Consider the following 19,869-nt stretch of genomic DNA (forward strand, 5'->3'; position numbering starts at 1 on the left):
ACCAGCTGGGTTTGGGCAAGTTCTTCAGCCAGCCTGTGCCTTTAAAACGGGGGCAAGAATACCCTCTTCACAGGACGGTCACAAAGATGAAATGAGAGATAGTGAACATTTAACACAATGACTGGGGTCTAAACATCACTCAAATGTTCCATCTGTTCAGGAGTCACAGCCTGATCCAACTTTCATCACTGCTCCCAGAGAACTCGCAATAGCCCCCTCATTGGTCTCCCCATGTCCACCTCCTCTCCCCTCCTGTCCTCCTCACCACAGCCCTGTTCATCTTCCCAAAGTACTCTCCTGCTCAACGACATTCAATGGCTCCCTATTTCCCACAAGAGAAAGGCCTAACCCTGCAGCATGGAAGGGAGGCAGCCAAGCAGACTTACTGAATGGAGGGCTGAACTTCGTTCAAATTCCAGTTTTGCCACTTCATCGCTGGAGACTTTTTGCAAGCCCTTCAGCCTGAGTATCCACTGCTCCCCATCCCCATGGGGTCAGTGGCCACTGCCCCGTCTACCCTGAAGGCATCAATGAGAATTAACTAAGTGCCTGATGTGAGGAACTGAACACGGAGCCTTCGAAGGAAGCCTGGCTTTCGAGGATGTGTGAGGCCTGGGGAATTCATTTGTTTCAAATAACCATCAACGAGATTCCAGGTTTCCTGCCCGGAGTTAAAATCAGTGTTGAAAACCCAGTACGGTTTGGCTGGTAATTAATCCAGATCTCACGCTGGGCAGCCTCGGTTAACAGTTCTGGCCTACGAACACCACGTGCTTGCTCGGCCATGACATAAGTGACTCTTAATCTCACAAAACAAACTGAGGGTTGCCGAGGGGAGGGGGTTTGGGAGAAGGGGTTGGGATTATGGACTTTGGGGAGGGCATGTGATTTGGTGAGTGCTGTGAAGTGTGTAAACCTGGTGATTCACAGACCTGTACCCCTGGGGATAAAAATATATGTTTATAAAAAATAAAAAAAGTATAAAAAAAAAAAAAATCAGAAGAGAGATCCAGACAGGCAGATATGGGCACCAAGGCCCCGGGGCACTGGAAAGGACCTGGGGTGGGGGTGGAGGTGGCTGCGTGGCCTCAGGCAAGTCCCAGATACCTCTGAGCCTCCAGGGACCTTTGGCCAAATTGGCAGCGGTCTTCCTTCAATCCAGAGCCCAGGGGCTGGGTGGCTGTTTCTCCTCCCCTATCTTGTTCAGCAGGTTTCCCTGCTGGGATTCAGGCCAGGCTCCTGTCAGCTCCTCCCCAGGGAACGGCAGAGCCCCAGGAACCTGGGTTCACACTGGGCGCCCCCGCATGGGCTCTGGGCACGCTACTTCTGTCGAGCCTTCATTCTCCAAGTGTGAAATGAGGATATGAAGGCCCCTAGCTGACAGATAATCTGTAAGAAGTGCTAATCCTGGGGCCTGGCACACAGTTAATGCCCCCAAAGTTAGCTCTTGTTTCTGTTAAGCAAGCTTCTGGAAGTTCCCCAACTCAGAATTTTAAACCACCCTCCTTGGCATCTGTTTTGCAGGAAGAGCAAAGATTTCCCTTTCCAGAAGGCCCTCGTTGGCCCTGATCTTCCAGGTGACCCAGAATTAAAGGGAAATGCAGGGGCTCGGGCTATGCTGTATCGTTACCCAGGATCGTCACCCAACCCTTTTAGGAGATGAGACCCCGAAGAGCGCCTCAGAGCAGCAAAGCGATTTGCCCAAGTCCACACAGCTAACAGGCAGAACCTGGGTTCAATCTAGGACATCTGATTTGCTCTCCTCTCTTGGGCAGCTTCCATGCAGAGAATCTTGGCTAGGTATGTCCTGATGCAGTGTGCAGCCTTGGCTAAGACCCTTCCCCTCTGCAGGCATCTAGGGAATGAGCATCCCAGAACCTTCCCAACCCGGGCCCTTCTGCGTTGCCGGGTGGCAACGATTTCCTTTTCCAGTTATCGGGCAGGACAGGAAAGGAGGACACCGTGCCCAACTCACAGAGAGGAAGGCCAAGGCCCAGCGAGGCCGGGCTCACGCAGGGCTCCAGGGAAAGACAGTCTCCAGAAGGTAGAGCTCCCTCAGGGACCCTGGTGGGTCTGCGTTGTGGAGGCCTGGACATTCCCTCTTGGCATTTCTTCTGCCCCAGAAACAGGGGTATCCAGGCTGGGAATCTGACTTCACCCACAACATCTGCAGAGCAGACTCTGAGTGCCAGCTGAGACCCATGGCCCAGCCTGGTGATGTCAGTCCGCAGCCCGGCTCCGTGTCATGGTCGCCCAGCCCTCAGCTGCAGGCCTGGCCAGGCTCTCCTCTACCCACCCTGGGCGGGGCTACCCAGCAGCCCAGCTGCAGCCGCAGGCCCAACCCTTCCCCATTCAGGACTTACTTTGTCTGTGGGCAAGTGAGGGTGGGCACCCCCTGCCCACTCTCGCCTGATCCGAGACCCTGTCTGTTCTCCACGCAGTGGAAAAACGCTGCCATTTCTTTCCAGGGCCTGAAGCCTGAGCGGGTGACTCTGGGATGATTCACGAAGGCCGGGGTGGGATTTTCCACTCCACGCTGCAAACAACGGGGCCTCTGAGAGGGCCCAGAGCAGAGGGGGAGGGGCGCGGGGGCCACGGGCCTGCCTGGGGGAGGTGAAGGAGGCCTGGGCTCTGGAGCTCGCACAAACACAGCCATGGAAACAAACAAGCAGCGGCTCTGGGCTTTCCCGGGGGGTCCTGGCCTCCAACAGCAGGACCTAAGGGAACCCTGTCCCATGGAACAAGTCCACCCTTGTGTCCAGCTGCAAAAGCCCGCCTGCCAAGCCTTGCAGAAAGAAGTAAGTCCTGGCTGGCACGGCCCGTGGCAGCAAGCAGACTGGTTCTGGGATCTGGGAGACCTGAGTCCCAGCCTGCGTGTGCTGCTAACTGCTGGTGACCCTATGCTGGGACTCTTCAGTCTCTGGGCCTCTGCTCCGTGCCTGTGGCTTGATGGGGAGAGGCAGGGGCCCTCAAAGGGCCCTCCCACTTCCGACCATCTGAGCGCACCGTTATTCCCAAGAATAGCCCTCAGGGCTCTGAGATTTTTTCCCCCCAGTCTCTGTCCTAGGGAAGGGCCTCCTGGGCCAGGGCTTTTCCGTATGGCCTTACACAGATTACTGCATCTCCACGTGCCTCCAGGCCTCAGTTTGTCCAGCTGCAAAATGGGGATATAACATCCAGCTTCCAAGATAAAGTATGCAGGTGCTGGTTTTTCTCCACTCGCTCCCCGGGTCTCTTGTGTGCCCTGGGAATCTGGCCTACAGGCTGCAGCCTCACGCCTTCCTGCTCTCTGCTTCTGGCTGGGTCTGGCCAACGGGAGGTCCCGACAAGAGACGGAAGAGTGGACAGAGTGAGTGGGCGGGGACTTTCTCTACCCAGCGGAGGACTACAGACTACCATTCACACTTTAACTTTCGCTGGGTTCTGGTCACACATGCCCTCCTTTTGTACCTTCAGGTCCGACCTGTGTGCTTTGCCAGCTGCTGTCGGTTCTTTTGATGCCGCCCACACCTCTGCAAACAGCCCCTGCCTTGAACTCTCTCAATGACCTTGTTCCCCACCTGGAGCTGCAGGATACGGCAGGCAAACTGCTTAGCTCAGAGCCTGGCACATAGTAGGAGCTCAAAAAACACTGTGCTAAACACAAGGCAAAACAGCCCTCATTCTCCTGGGTTCTAGATGATAACTAGGATGAGCAGTGAATTTCTCAAGCTCTAGCCCCAGTTCCTAACCACCAACAGTAGGAAGGCCCTTCTGGATCCAGACGGTCCCAGTCCTCCTAAGGCAGTGATACCCTCATCTCAACCACCAGCACATCAGTAAACAGCCCCAACCAACCACCGGGATCAGGTTCTAGCGCTGGATGCTTTATGTCCCTCTTCTCGATTGATCCATATGACTCTAGAAACGTAGGGAGTACCATATCCCTGTTTTGCAAAGGTAAAAACAGAGGCTCAGAGAGGTTAAGTGACTCGCGAAAGGTCACACAGCACCTGGCCCCAAGAAGGCACTCAATCCACATTTGCTGACAGAAGGAAAGGATGGCTGGATAAGGGAGTGGTCCCAACCCAGGTCATTCCAAATGTGAAGTCTGTGCGCCGTTCCCCTCCACATGGCCTCCTGACTCCACCAGCAACAGAGATCTGTGTAACCTCAAGGAGCCTGTCCTGGGAATCAAGACAACCTTTTTTTTTTTTTCCTGTAAAGATCACATTCCTTCATTCATTTCACAGATAGTCATGGAGCATCTGCTGCGGGCCAGGCCCTCATCTGGGTCTCCCTGAGGTGACGCTTGCAAAAAGTGCAAGCAAGGGCAAATGCCAGCAGCCTGATCATGAATAAATAAGGCCTTGACTCGCCTCCTCCCAGGCATGGGGCTTCTGTGCAGCTTCTGTGCAGTCTCTGTGAACCGCAGCCTCCCCGCCCCTCCTCACCCGGGGCCCAGCTCAGCTTTTCCATGCTCCCCCCTGCCGCTGCTGGGGCTCCCACAGAGCTCCCTCGCTCCGTGGCTACAACCGCTAGCAGGCCCGGGGCCCAGAGCTGTCTCTGCCTCTGCCAGTCCGTCTCCTGCCCCTGGGGACAAGGGGGATCCCATCAGACCCAGCCGCAGCACCCATCTCTGGCTCCAAAATAAGAGCCACTTATTTCTGGGGAGGGAGCTCTTCCAAAGCTGTCAGCCCTAGGGAGAGGAAAGAAGTTCTCAAAGTCACCCAGCAGAAACATCTCCAAGGGGCCTTGGAGATCACCCAGCTCGCTTCCTCACAGGAGATGGGAGCTATTCTTAACTTACATTCTGCAGAAACCAAGGCTTAGCGCGGCTCAGGGCCACAGAGCTAGTAAGGGGTGGAGTCAGAATTGGAACCCAGGTCTGCAGGTCCGCAGACGGCGGACAATTAAGCCCCCGACCCAGAGCAGCACAGTTTCTTCTCTGCTGGGATGATATCCTAAATGTATATGGGGGGTTGGAGGCATGTAAGATGGGACAGAGGGAGCCCTTGTCACCACCACTCAGAGATGCCACTTCCATTATGGGAACTCTGGGCTCTGCCATAATAGAAATGACCAGTTTACCACCAGCCACATGATGGGCTGGACAAGGCTTCTCAAAGTTTTTTGGGTTCCTGTTGGAATGAGGCTAGGTTCCGAGCTGAGGGAGGGTAGGACCAGGGGACAGGGTGGGGCATAAGGTAGGAGGCTACACAAGCAGATTGACATCATCCTTCTTGCCCTTGGCCTTCCAGGGTTGGAGGAACAGGGACAACCAATAGCCTCTCTGGATGTCAGGAACCCAAAGTCTTATTCCAGTCTCTGCAAGGACATGCTAGGTGCCCTTGGCCGAGTCTTTTGTCCCTCTAGCCACTGCCCCCCCCCCATGTAGAGCAGGGATCAGCATTCCCAGCCTGCCCTCCTGACCCAGGTCCTGTGAGGTCCTAAAGGAAGGTACCACTCATGTAACTCATAAATCTGGTAGGTCTAGAAACAGCAGATTCTTTAGACATTGAGATCTTCCTCTGAGGCCAAGGACAGGCCCTGACACATCTCTGAAGTCCCCAACCTCCTGTCCTGAGTCTTAGAGTCTCAGAGTGGACCCTCAGCGGAGTGGGATGGAATGTGCCAGTCTTGGCATCTGGCCCTGGGGCGTAAATTTCAACTCTGCTGTGTGCCCCTGGGTAAGTCATGGCCCTTTCTGGGCACAGTCTCTAGGCTCCTCACCTGCCCACTGAGGAAGGTTGAATGGAATGATCCCTAAGTACCTAAGTACTGAACAGCAGATCTGGAGTGAGGCCTCACCCCTTCTGAGCCACACTGCCAAACCCCAAAGGGACAGTATATAGCCCAGGCACCCGACAGGCTCAAAGGCAGATTCTATACTCTCAAAACCACTCCTGCTCCAATTGTGCCAGCTTGGACATGGATGTCCTCTCCCCACAACACACACAGCCTCCAGAGGCAGGGTTGACCTCCTACACTGGATGGGGTGGAGACCGAGGCTCACACCCTCTCTCAGCGGGGAGGGACCATTCACCCCATTTTGGCCTCGCAGCCAATGAGCCCAGCACCCACACAGCTTGAGAAGCTGAGTTGTCAGGGCTCGGAGGCACCTGGCGCCTGAGTCAGGCTGGGCAGCCCGGAGGGGTGAGAAGAGGTCCTTCCTTCTCTTCTCGGCTCCCAACCTCCTGCCCTGACAATTTTGGAGCACAGGACTTGAACAGAGCATTGACATAATTGCAAAGCAATGCATACAATTTCCATAAGTTCTACAATATGGTTATAATAAAAACGGGCTCTCAGTCCCCTTGGAGACAGGCTGAATAAATATTATTCCTAATGATTATTAAAACTCATTAAGTGTGTTTGTAAGGCCTGGGAATTCCCAGCATCTGCCACCGTCTCCACGTTGTAGGGAGCCTAACCTCAAACACAGAGCCTGGTGGGAAACCCAGCCTCAGCGAGGAGAAAACCACACAGTGGTCATCTCCAAGGCAGGAGAACAGAGCAGAGGCCTGAGCTTTCTGGAAACTCCATCCCCTACACTCCCCACCCCAGAGGAATTGGCCTCCAGCTGCAGAAAGGTCGTTGCCCCTGGAGACAGTCCCAGGCATGTTAGAGGCACCGGGCCTGAGAACATCTCCTGCACGTGGAATGTTCTTTCTCCTTTCCTTGACTGTTCAGGCCCACCCTGACCGTCCAACAGGGGCCTTGATGTGTGACTCCCCGACAGGGGCCACACATCAAACAGTTAGAGGAGCGGGGACAGGGGAGAGGACGGGGTTGGAAGCCCCCAGTCGGGAGATGTGGGGACACGTGGGGGCGGGCCCATCCCGTCTAAAGGGGAGGCTCTGACCGGGCAGCCGGCCACGGGCTACTGCATCTGTCCCCCTTCCAACAGAAGCTGGTCACCGGGTCTTTTATAAGAAATCTCTCACATTTTTAAAATGTTAGTAACTTATTAAATATTTTTAAACAATGCTGCATGTGCCAAACAAAACACGTTCAGGACTACCCGTGTGTGACCTTTGTCCGGAGCTCCCAGGCTAGTTGGTGGGCTGGAGGGGCTCTCCTCAGTCAGGAGAGCGGGACTCTGGAAACCATGGGACCTGGGGGCCAGTCAGCTAGTGGTTTTCCTCGAGCCACTTGACCTTCACAGTTGGGTTAGCAGAGAATGACCTCGAGCCTGGGCCCGCCCAAGCCCAGGGGTGCTCTGTTCCCGGCACTGGCCACCAAACCCAGAGCTGCCCCAGTGGACCGTGGGTCACAGCAGAGCAGACAATCAAGAGCACATCACAGGGAGAGGAACAGGGGACCTGCGAGTCAGCCAAGGCCCTGCCCACAGCCACCTCCCTGCTCTGAGTTGCTTCTCTGGCTCTGCCCTAATGCCAGCAGTCGCCCCCTGTCCCAACTGCCCCTGCCACCCCCTTGAGCTCCAAGCAACATGCACCCCTCACCCCGTCTTACCGGCAAACCACAGTCTCCCTTGGGCCCTGGAGGTCCCATCAGCAACGGGAAAGGCGTGGGTCCCGCCAGGTGGAAGAACGAATAGCTGTGACTCGTGGGCCAGGGACTGGAGGACAGGAATCGCACGGGGCCCAACGCTGGGGCCGGGGTGGTCGGCCAGTGGGGCCGGGACAGTCTGGAGCTGGGCCTGGTTGTCAGATCATTCGACGGGACATCCCTGGCTGCCTTCCCAGGTCTGAGGGGGACGGGCTTCCGGGGGCTGCTCTTGGGTCTGGCTTTCTTTGTGGCTTCTGATCCAGAGGGTTTCTTACTTTTGGTGGGGGAGCCAGGAGCAAGGGTGGGAGGCATCGCTGTGGCTGGCAGAGGGATCCTGGGAGAGCCAGGATGGAGGACAGGAGGCAGGGGCGGAACAGTGGGTTGGGGAGGTCTGTGGGTGCCAGTGCGGGCAGGGGCCGGCTCACTGGTACGGCGGCTTGGCTTGGCCTCGGTCTGGCTCACTGGGAGAAAAGGTTTTTTGGAGGAGCCAGTGGCCAGAAGTAGGGGCCGAGTGCTGGGTAGCGGAGGTCTGGGCGTCACAGGGGTCCTCTGGATCGGCTTCACTGAGGGGCGGGAGGCAGGAAGTAGGTGGGGAGTGGGGGGCACTGGCTTCTTGGTGGGTGGGGCTGCTTTTGTGAAGGAAGGCTGAGTGGCCTTCTGGGGTCGGCGGGGGCTTTGGACAAGGCCTACTGAAGGAGAAGGGACCGAGAGTCTGGATGGATGGCTTTTGGGGGTCTTGGTGGCTGCGCTCTTCCATAATGGCTGGACAGTTGTGGTGGAACTAGCCGGAGAGGCCGGGGACACCGCAGGGAGCGCTCCACTGGCTGGCAGCTTGGCGGGAGGCTGCGGGATCCGGGCTGGGCCCCCTGCGGCCGCACGCCGGCGAGGCTCTGTGGTGCTAGTCCTCAGGGGCTTGGCGGGTGTGACGGGCACCGGAGTCCCCCTGGGATTCCTGCTTGCAGGCCGTGACCCCAGGGCTGGCACAGCAGTGGTCAGGTTCTCCAGGCCTTGCAGGGGAAGGTCGGTCTGGAAGGTGAAGGTCGTGCCCGAGTCTCGGGGAAGGAGGGGACCCAGCTGGGGCCGGTACGTGTCGGCCTGTCCGCACTGCCTCCTCAGGTGGGTACAGTAATTGTGAGCGACCTGCGTCACAGGGTAGATACTGAACTGGCACAGGGCGCCTTCAAACTGGACCGCATGTGGGTTCATCTTCCCAAAGAGGAAGGAGCCCTCGGGGTCGAGGGCTGGGTCTTTGTGGAAAGGCAGCGGGACAGGCACCCGGCGCTGCCCGCACGCCGTCACCAGGGTGACAGTGCGGCCCCGGAGCTCCAGGGCGAGGTGATGCCAGCGCCCGTCGTGCACGTCGAGGTCAAAGGCCACGGAGCGCCGGGGCCCCAGGTGGACGACCGTCTTGCCGGGGAGGAACTGCAGGCCCAGCTGCAGCTTGTGCTTCCGGCTACGGACGGCGAAAAGGAAGGCATGGTTCACCCGGTGGGAGCAGAGGCTCAGCACCAGCGCCAGCTCTGTGCCCAGGGCGGCGGGAAGGACGGCGGCCGTGGGGGCCTGGAGCCGGCTCCGCTGCGTAAAGATGAAGCCCGATGGGAACGGAATGACCCCCGGGGGCGGGGGGCTCCGGCCACCCCCTGCTTTCGTCCAGCTGAGGCCCAGCCGCTGGAGGACGTCCACATCTGCAGAGGGAGCACAGAGGGGGAGAGGGTGCGGTCAGGGTCTGCTCCCGCCCCAGGCCCCTCCAGGCGCGCAGACGGGGAGGCCGGTCCCTCCGCTGCTACCCCACGCTTGGGGCCGGGAGCATGGAGTCGGAACCAGTCCCCCGTCTGGCTGAATGGCCCTGCCTATACTTGTTTACAACACAGACCCTGAGCTAGACGTGTGACTTGAGTGCCTCGGTTTCCTCATCTGTTGAATGGGATCACATTAGCACCAGACTGAGAAAGCTGCCACGAAGAGCCAACGAGCTGGCACGCTTGAAAACAAGCGCCTGGCACCCAGTAAGCACCTGCCAAGGACAGCTGCTCATACCAGAAATAATGACCGTCACCAGAGGCTAGCCATGAGTATTCAGGCTCTTCCCCGTGTCCATCTCAGAAGCCGCCTCCTCCAGGAAGCCATCCCATGAGTGAGGGAGCAGGGTCACAGGAGCTTGGTAAGGATGTCCAGCAGGCCTGACTGGTTTGACCGCCTTTAAGAAGGTCCCCAGCCCCCTCTGCACCCCCTTGGTCTCTCTATGGCCAGAGCAGACTGAGGGAGCTGCCTTCTGCACAGGAAGAGGACATGTCCGATGACTCCCCTCCTCCCTGCGCAGCCTTGGACAGAGCAGAGGAGGCCGATCGAGGCATCCTTGTAACCTCTGTCCTCTGGCGAGGCGTCTGGACGTCGACTGCGGCCTGGCCAGGTCACATCCGCCCAGTAATTACAACGGTGGGGCTCGCCAAAGGAGGGCTTCCAGCGTGTTTATGGAAAGGCTTCCTGACCTTGCCTCTCGCAGGGTCATTCGACCTCCTTCAGTCGGCCGAGCTGCCAGTGTCTGCAGAAGGCAGCTCCCGAACTCTGACTCGGAAAGGAGAGGCCGCCTCCGGAATGGGGGCCTGGCTCGGGTCCTTGGCTTCCTCCCACCAAACCCCTGAATTCAGCAACCTAGGCCCTGAGCATGGTACGTGGGGTCCACGTGGGGCTGGATATGGCTCTTAGCACTTAGCCCTAGGCCGGCAGCTCTGAGATGGACAGACGGGTGGATGGACAGATAGATGTGCCAGGAGAAGATGAGTGCCGCACGTATGTAGCAGGCTCTGGAGTCAGAAGGCCGGACTTCAGAGCCAGACAGAGCCACCCGGGAGTCTGGACTCTGAGCCTCCGTTCCCTCCGCTGTAAAACGAGGCGGCAGAGAACGCCTCCATCAGAGGGTTGTTGGCTGTCCTCATCCAGATACCTCTGGACGAGTCTCTTCCTGACCCCTGAGCCTCAGTTTCCCTGCCCAGAAGGCAAGGGCAGCCAGATGTGAAGGCGGCCACCCAGCGCTCACGATGTCCGAGAACACCACAGTCCCAGGCTGCTCTTTGGGGCTGGCCTGGCTTGAAGACCTGTCTTCCTCCCTAAGGATCTGTGGACCTTCGTTTCCCTTCAAATTCTCCTTTCTCCCACCTCCGTCTGTCCTGAGCTCCTGAGCTCAAATAAACCACTGCTCCAAGATTCTCTTGGTCACGGTGGATTCCCCACGTCTCCATCGCGGAAACCTTCCTATGAGCACAAACGACTACTCCCTGCAAACGACTTCTAGGGGAGGAGGCATTTGCTGGGGAAGAGGTTGAGGGCAGGAAGCCACCTCTCCCTCCTCTCCTCCCACCTGAGCAGCCCCCCCAAGCTCCCCCCCCACCCCCATCCCCCTCCAGCCTGCACTGCATGCCCTCACACACTGCAGCTGTCAGCTGCTTCTACCTGCCTGGCCAGGTGCCACTGGTGAGCTCCCCCAACTGTCCTCTGCAGGTGGCTTTCAAAGCTGACCCCAGCCAGTCTCCAGGCCTCCCCCAGAGACGGTGTGTGGGGCAGGGGCAAAGCCCCACACTCTGCCACCCGGAGCTGGCAGAGGCCTCTGACCACCGTGGGCACCACGGGGGATGGAGAAGGACCGTTCTTGCCCAAGGGGTCAGGGAAATGCTAGAATTAACAACAATAAACACTAGTATTTACGGACCACTTCCTATGTGCCAAGTGCTTTATGTGTTCTATCTCACCCAATTCTCTCAATCATTTCTAAAGAAAATACTGTTTAGCATCCCCCCTTTACAGAGGAGGGTCAGAAAAGTTCGCTACAGGAACGAGCCCAAGGTCACACAGCCTATAACAAAAGGCACAGCCGGGACTTGAACCCAGGCCACCTGGCTCCAGGGTCTCTGTTCTTAGCACAATGTTATCCCGAGCTGGAGTCCCTCAGACTTGTTGGAGAGTGGGGTGGAGACCCATCCAGAATCCAGGGGCCAGGAGCTGGGGGCCAGGGGAATGAATGCAGCCCAACGCCAAGCAGAAGGACCCTGCCAGCTGGCCGCGGCGAGATCCCTTTATTACATAAACCTGGCTCCGCGGAGCTCCGGCCTCTCCCCAACACCCCCCCCCCCCGCCCCCCATTGCCTGACTCAGGACTCTGGACAGCTGTTCACCTACTTTGTGAGGGAAACAGCAAGCTTGGAAAATATGACATTTGCACAAAATGTTGCCGGGCAGCCGGAGTCTCTTCCGGGCACGGCCCTCCCCTCCTGGGGACCCAATCCCTGCTGGCGGCCAGGTCAGGCCACAGGGGCTCTGGGAGTGCCCCGCTGCCTGCCCCTGGCACACGGGCGAGCATGGAGGAGGGGAAGAGCCGCTATTCTAGGAGGCCTTGTGGCTGCTTGACAAACAGATGTGGGAGAGGTTTCAGTTTTCCCCGGGCAGCTGTGCAGCCAGCCCACCGCCGCTCTGGCCCCCTGGCTGGGTCCTCGGGGATGGCAGGGGGAAGAACAGGATCTCACGGCAAGGGGAGGCAGTGGTGGCCTTCATGCCTCCTCTCAACAGATCTTAGTATAACCCTTGGACAAATTAGGACGACTGAGGCTTACCGAACCATGATTTCTTCCAATTCTGCCCCCGCCCCCGTAAGGAAAGAAAGGGTCACTCTCCCACATTTCTGCACTGAGCCCTTGCTGTCCCTTACAAAACTGCAAATGTCACTCTTCCCAGCCTGGAGAGAATTTGCCAATGAAGGGCTCCATTCTAACTGACAGGAAAACTGAGGCACTGAGTTCCACATGGGGCCATGGCTGTCTCCAAGCCCTGAGTTCTCAGGTCTCTTCTGCCCTCCCTTGTCCCCCCATCCCCCCGCACAAAGAGAAGAGGGAATTACCTTCAGGAGGTCCTTGGGTGGAGGCCAGGTGACAGGCAAATGAGATTAAGATCCAGGTGAAGAGAAACCCCCTAGAGACGGGAAGACACAAGCAGAGCCGGCATCAGCTTCCACTCTGGGGCCCAGATCTGGCTGGGGAGCTGGGAGAGAATCACCCACCCCCAGATACCCCACCCCGGCCAGGCTTGCCCACTGGAGGTGGGGGAGGCCAGGCACAGGCTCTATGACCCCACAGGGTAGCCCATGCTCCCAGAGTTTCCAGGCGTAACCTCCAGAGGCAGGACCTGCTCACGCGGCACAAGTCTCAAGTAAAATGTTGTTTTTCACAGATCGGGAAACCAAGGTCGTAAGGTAGGGAGCAGTGGGCGGGAAGCCTTGTCGTGGGCGTCAGGAGACCCGGGATCCAGCTTCAAAAATCTGTTGCTGACTCACTGAGCCACAAGGGCCAGCCCCTCCCTGTCTCTGGGCCTCAGTTTCCCCATCTGTACTATGGCCTCTGGATTCTAAGGCCCAATGGGCAGCAGAGCCAGGACTGAAAGGTCAGTGGGAAAACCAGACCCGTCTGCTTGGATGACGGACATCCTCAAAGGACAAAAGCAACGGGAAATCCCTCTGTAGGCACAAGGGGGGAGGGAGAGAAGACCCCTTAAGCAGGGCTAGAGCACCCTAAGGAAGCTGCCCACCTGGCCTTAGGCTGACAGGGAAAGGCAGGGGAGAGTAAACAGAGGACACGGAGGGAGGTCATGCAGACCCAGGTGCAAACGTGACCCCATTGCTTACCAGCTGTGTGACCCTGGGTGAGTCACTCAGCCTCCCTGAGCCTGCCTCAAGCTCTGCGGCGTGGCCGACACTCCCTATCTCACCCGCCAGGCGTGAGGATTAAATGAGCTCATGCATGTCAAGGGCTTGGCCTGGTGCCAGCCACAGAAGTGCGCCTTCAGCATCACTGCTACCGCCGGACTCTGGGGCCCGGAAGGGTTAATGCTCTGCTCAGTGGTTCCTGCCAAGATGGGCAGAGGCAGTGATCCGATTTCACCTTCCTGTGGGAGCAGCCACCGGCGACACCCGAAGCCACCCGGGGCATCTGATCCCCGAGCGGGCAGAGGGGAGGGCGGCACGTGGCCAAAGCCGGCCAGCCGGGATGCAGGCAGAGAGAGCCTCGACTGGCGGGCGGCACGGGCTAAGGCTGAGACACACAGGCCCGGGAGCCATTTCCAAGAGGAAAGCTAGAATGGTGCACTTCTGGGGAATCGTGTAATCCAGGAAACCCATCCGCCGGAATTGATGTCTGGCACCGCCTGTTCTTCCCAGCTCCCTAGGCGCCCCAGAAAACCAGCTCACACTCTCTGATTTAATGGCAATCACTCCCATTTAATTGCAGTTATAATCAATAGTGATCCCGATAAGCACTGTAGAAGACACTGGTGGTTACCTACACTTAGTCATCCCCCTGCCCTTCTTGTTCAGGCAGGCAGGGACTTTGGAGGATACTGGATGAATCTGGGTAAGTCTAAGCTAATCTTGCGAACTTCATTTGCCATGCCAGTGACCGCTGTGGGCATGCATGCATGACCCAAACATGGTCAGTAAGAGGTGAGGGATGGCTCTTATAAAGCCTCCCGGGAAAGTATTTCCAGGGGATATAGAGAAGGTCTTCTTCTAGCCTTTGCATGTTATTGAGCAGGGATGCGTGACTGCTGCAGCCATTTTGTGCACATGAGGCTAACAGGCTCCATGAGCACGTGAGGACGACAGAATGGAAAAACAGTGAATGTCTGATGACACTTGAGATGTTGAATTAGCCAACCCGTCACTGTTTTTCCTTTAGATCTCTTGATATGGGAGTTGCGTAAGCCATGTCGAATCGGGTCAATTGCAGCACAAGGCAAACTGAATGAAATAGCATTCAGATTCAGATGCTGATGGTGGTCCTTTGAAAGCCTTCTCCAGTGCCTGGGCCCTTGCCTGTGCTGCTCCCAAGTGTTCCTGAAAGTGTTCTTTTGTCTGGTCAGTTCCCACACACGCCTTAGACCCCAGCTTGGGCGTCACCCCCCACTGCGCGTACCTCATTGCAGCAGGTGTCCCGCGTGAGCCCATTGCCTATTTTCCTATTTCCCTTTCTAGAACAAGTCCCTGAAGGGTAGGAACCACCTCTGTCTCGTTCATGCATATTCCCAGCACCTGGCAAGCATATCATAAATGATCCGTAGATCTTTGTGGAAGAAATCATTGGTTCCTGGTATTACAGGACTCTGGACTTGAAAAGCATCTCCCCAGAGGCCCTCTTTCTACCTCTGACTTGTTTCCAGGGTTATTCCCAAATAATCCTCAGCTCCCCCTCAGCCTCTCCAATCTGCTGCCACTGCTGTGAAAAGGCCCTTTTTCAAGGGACCTGTCCTCCCTGCCACGGCGGGCCTCGCCTCCAGCTCGCCGCTAGCAATGACCAGCGTCTCGCTACCCCGGCGTTGCTTGGCAGGAAGAGCAGAGACTGACCCTTCTGCCACGGCCTGCCCCCCTGAAGCCCACGGCAGACTCATCGGCCCTGAGAAGAAACAACAGGAGGCTTCGTTTGCTGTGACAAAAACAGAGGCTTAAGGAGACCAGGTTCCTCGTCAAGGTCACCCTGCGAAGGCTCTGAGGTCATAATTCTTCAGTACTATTTCCCACATGTACCAGGTAGACACTTCAGAAAACTGGAGCCCCATCAACTGGGGAAGAACTGCATCCCAGTCCCGACGGTTCCCAAAGCACAACTAAACAACTAATTGCCTATCAAAGGGTCTGAGAAGTCCTGCAATGAAGACATGAACAGGGCTTTGTGTCCATCAGCAGTCCCCAGACTTAGAGGACCTGGGAATTCCTTTTTCCAGAGAATGCCTGCTCTGAAGGCACTGCCCCTCACTTTCCAGGGTCCCAACAACCTCATCTCTGTCCCATTTCCTTCCATCCTCTCTTCTCAGCCCCTTCCAGGCACAAGCCCTCACTCCTTGAGTATCTCACCGTATGACGTCACATCCACCCGGCTTAGGATGCTTCCCAAGCTGATAAAGAGAGGCTTTGGTGGAGAGGAGAAGGCATAAAAACCATACATGTCCTTAGTTGATTTTTCTGGCTGCTGTTATGCCAAGGTGCCCCCTCTGGAGCGAATAAGGATACACTTGGGGGAAATATTTTTAATCCCTAAGGTCAGGAGAAAGAAGACTCACAGGAGGGATAGGATCAGAATCTTTGCTTCAATTAAGCTTCCCAACACCATGGTTTCCAACTCAAGCATTTCAGCCCTGAAGGCCTGTGATCAATGAATTTGCTTCTCCACTTGTTCACCTTGACCAATGCTACTGACCTCTTGGACCTGAATGCTGTGTGCACTTCACCCGTATCCTGCCAAAGTGAAGGGTGGGTATAGACAGCAGGAGAAGGTCCCCTGAGATCATCTAGAGGCCAGATTCTAGTCCCATCCCCTCGTTGTGGAGATAGGGAATTGAGGCCCAGAGAGGGGAAGTGATTTGCCTAAAGCCACACAGCATGTCAGTGACCCACATGATCTGCTCTTCTACTTAGCAAACAGTCCTTTCCACCTGACTTGTCTCTTGTGGAGAAGAAACTGGACACTTACAGGGACTTCCTCTTTGCCAGAGAGCAGAGTCCAGCCTTTACCAACAGGAACAGAGGCACAGCCTAGGGAGCCAACAAGCCATCTAAGTGAGCTCCAGGCCTGGAAAGTTGGCTCCCGGAGGGAGGCCCTGCTGAATCGTTTGCTCCCGTTCCAATGCTGTTTAGGCTACTGCTAATAATGTTTAGTGCCTGCGTTGGCTCAAGCTTTGTTCTTCCCGACTTCTGTTTTCACCACTGACTCGTGGGCCTTGGCTCGGTGAACCCAGGGCTCCAGAATGTCGGGAAGACCAGAGCTCGGGAGACCAGAGTGGGCAGGAGGCAGCTGCGATGGCAGTACCTACACATTAGGAAACCTGACCTTGGAGACACAGCCTGGCCACACAGCCCTCCAGGAAGGGAACCCAGGTGTCCTTACCCCTGCAAAGGGCCCTCTGCCAGCACACCAAATTTGGCTACTCCAGGACCACTAGGCTGCCAGACTACACCTGGTATGCTTGGTTTTTCCCCCCAACCTTCCTACCTGGGATCGTAAGAGAGGACTGTAAGAGATCGTAAGAGACCCATACCAACTTGAACATCCTGCAAGAGCTCAGAGCTGAGACCCAGGGCATGAAAAAACACACAAGGAAAGCGGCCCTGTGGACTCCAGGCTTGGCTGTGCGCTCACAGGACAAGCTGGGTGGGCCACTGGCCTGAAGACCGCAGAACAGCAAAGGGGGACAGACCTGTCCCACCTGCCTCTGTGGACCAGCCAGGCCACCATGTGCCCGGACAGCCGCACCCAGGCTCCTCTCATCACACCTGATACCTCTTCCGTGGGAACACAGACAGGTCATCTGTCTGGACAGGATGCAGCCCAGAATTTTCCAGTTGACTCACATGTCCACTCAAGACGAAGTGAATAATAATACAAATAACAGTGGCCATTTATTGACCATTTACTACATGCCACGCACTGTTCTAAACCCTTGATGAACATGGTCCTCTGTTAATCCTCACTAAACCTTGCGAGCTGAGAATTCAGCTGCCTGTTTTGTGGATCAGAAAGAGGGGAAGCCCAGAGGCGAGGGGGCCTGTCCAAGCTCCCACACTGTCTGATCGCAGGGCTCCTCCTGCCCTACAACCTGTCGCCCACCAGGCCAGGCTGTGGGATACCAAGAGGGTCCCCCAGACACAGAATGGGGAACAGAGAACGTGCTGTCAAAGTAACAGGCAGAATGTGCTCAGACAGAGATAGGGAGTGGGTGACATGGGAAGGGCAGCCCCACCCCCGGCCAGTGCACCCCACCAGGGGAGCTGATGGCCATTGAGATGAGACCCGAGGGGCAGCAGGACACGTGAAAGCACCAGGAAGGGGAGTGTTGCAAGTACAGAGAGGAAAGAGAAGGAGAAAAGACGCCAGAGATGTGCTCTGTAGTGTCAAGGAGCCTGGTCTGGGCGAGGTAAAGGAGAGCAAGGCTGGAAGTCTCGCCAGGACCAGAGGGCACAGGATCTGGGGCACTGCTGTGCTGAGGGAGGCAGCGAGACCAGGCGAGGCAGAGGCTGGGCCTCAAAGCAGCGTGACTGCCCGTTTGCCCAAAGCTCAAGCCCCACTATGGGGTGCTTGCCTGGCACCACTTTTCTACCCAGCCACTGGCATCTGTCTTGGCACAGGGTCTTCTGGAGAAAATGAGTCAGCAGTGCGCTTACTTGCGCGGTGTGTGTGTGTGTGTGTGTTGTGGTGGGGGGCAGGGGAATCTCAGCCAGCCAGTTTTTTCCAAGACATGGGAAAGAAATGGGGGGGGGCATCATCCCCCTGATTCCAGCTCCAAGGGGCAGGGCATGTGGGACAGGGCGGAGCTACAACCCTGACCAGCCTCTTGGGAATGTCCTCTGGTTCTGGAAGGGTGGAAAGAGAGCAAGTCCTGTGAGCCACAGTGCATAGGGCCCGGAGGGCTGCTCCCATCCTCACTCACTCCCACACACACCCACACTCAGTGACTCGCTCTCACACACACTCACTCTTTACAACTACTCCATCAGCCCCTGGATCCCAGCTCTGCCACGGTCCCTCCTTGGAGATTCCCTGTCCCTCCCTGGCCCCCAGTCTCTGCTTCTGTGCAATGACAAGGGCCCTTTCTGTTCTGACATGCTGGATCTCCCTTTTTCTCTCTCACACCCCAAAAATGACAGGGACTGAGACACCCCCTTCCCCAGCCCCCAGGGAAGGAGGGAACACTGAGAGGAACAGACCCAAACCGACTGACACACATGCGGAGACTTCCAGAAGCAGGGGACGTGCAAAGACACACAGACGCCAGACAGCAGCAGAAGCCGAGACCCGGGGACCTAGACGCCTGTGGATAGTTTCACAAGAACTGACTAACTTACAGGCTCAGGACTTGTAGACACCGACACCGGAACACACCGAACAGCCAGAAACGGGGACCCTTCTTCCCCTAAGCGTCCCCGAAGCCCCCCTCCGTCCCCAACCCGCCGCCCCAGGCGCCACCACCCACCCCCGAGGCCGACCCCAGGGCTGGCTCCGCACCGACCCTCCCCAGCAGGGCCCCCGGCCCAACGCGAACGCAGAGCCGGGCCAGCGGGGCAGGGCACACGGCGCTCGCCAAGCCTCGCCAGGCCGGGGGGCGCAGCCCGCGTTAACCCTTGGCGGCCCGCCTCAGAGGGGCGCAGGAAGGGGCAGGAAGCCGACGTTCCGGGGAAGCGTCCGGCGCGGCAGGGAACCCCCAGCCCTCCCCCGGGCTGGAGCAGCAGGAAGCTGGGGAGGGGGCGTCCCCGAGCGTGTACTCACCCCCCGCGCGCAGCCGCCGCCGCTGTGCCTCTGGCCCCCCGCGCCGATCCCGCTCCCATGGCGGGCCCCTACTTCATGCTCCCGAGCCCGGGGGGCAAGTGTGGGCGCGCCCCATGGGGCCGCCAGCCCCCCGCCCCGCCGCGCCAGGCCGGCTCAGAGCGCGCGGCCCCCGCGCCCCCAGCGCAGCCTCGCGCCCAGGGTCGCCGGAGCAGGCAGGCAGCGCGGCCGGGGCCCCGCGGGCGCCCGCGCCAGGCCCATGGTCCCAGGAGTCCCGGCGCCGCGCTCGCCCCTGCCTCGCTCTTTTTCTGCTTCCACCGAAAAGGAAGAAGAAGCAGGCAAAAAAAGAGAGATGATCAAACTTTTGGAGGCGGGCTGCTGTCGGTCCCCGGAGGCAAAGCGAGGCCGGGCGAGGGCGCGCGGAGGGCGGTGGAAGCTGCCTCCCCGCCGGCCTGGGGGAGGAGAGGAAAAGGAAGGATTTGGGGGAAATGAAGGCGATTTAAAGTCTCGGCCCGCGGTGGCTCTCCACCTTCTCTCCTCCCCGCGCCGAGCCGCCCTCTGCTGCCCCATGCTGCCCCCTGCCGGCCGCAGCCGGTCACACAGCCTCGGCTGGCTCACCTCAGCCCTTCAGAGACACCCCCACCTACGCCCCCCCCCCCAGTAAAAATAGAGAAACTGAGATTCACAAATAGGAAAGAGACTGCCAAGGCTGCACAGCAGGGCGACCACAATTCAGAGATTTGGGACTTCTGGCTTGTGAGACTGGGGGCCTGGGGGAGGTCCCTGAGCTTGGGGGGGCCGAGATAGAAGGAGAAAGGGGACAAATATTACTGCTGAAAGGAACCCAGTGTTCCGAGGAGAGATCTCCACCAGTACTCAGTATCTAGACTCCCACAACAGCAACAACCCAGTGTCCTGCCACACATACACACTCCTCTTCCAGATTCAGAACACCCTGGAGAACAGACCTTCCCGGCACATACATAGTGGGTGAGGTTGTTAAACGCTGGTCACCCTCTTCCCTTCCCTGTCTAGTCGGTAAGAAATGGGAGCTAAACACCCCCCCCTACACACACACACACACACA

General features: G+C 57.7%; 1 protein-coding gene across 6 annotated transcripts in view; it reads right to left on the reverse strand.

Annotated features, from left to right (window-relative positions):
• The window catches only part of COL27A1 (collagen type XXVII alpha 1 chain), a 137,135-nt gene that overhangs the window by 116,307 nt on the left and 959 nt on the right, over positions 1-19,869 (reverse strand). For 3 of the 6 annotated variants that reach the window (XM_059142188.1, XM_059142187.1, XM_059142185.1), the window contains exons 1-3: positions 18,786-19,306; positions 12,380-12,450; positions 7,456-9,176 (exon numbers count right to left, since the gene is read on the reverse strand). In XM_059142188.1, coding sequence (XP_058998171.1) covers positions 7,456-9,176; positions 12,380-12,450; positions 18,786-18,844 — 1,851 coding nt within the window. In that variant the 5' untranslated portion in view covers positions 18,845-19,306. Of the gene's footprint in view, positions 1-7,455; positions 9,177-12,379; positions 12,451-18,785; positions 19,310-19,869 lie in introns of those variants that run through there. The other 3 variants (XM_059142189.1, XM_059142190.1, XM_059142186.1) reach the window with 3 other exon arrangements.

Source organism: Mustela lutreola, chromosome 12 (genome assembly GCF_030435805.1).
Source record: "Mustela lutreola isolate mMusLut2 chromosome 12, mMusLut2.pri, whole genome shotgun sequence".
NCBI classification, from domain to species: Eukaryota; Metazoa; Chordata; class Mammalia; order Carnivora; family Mustelidae; genus Mustela; species Mustela lutreola.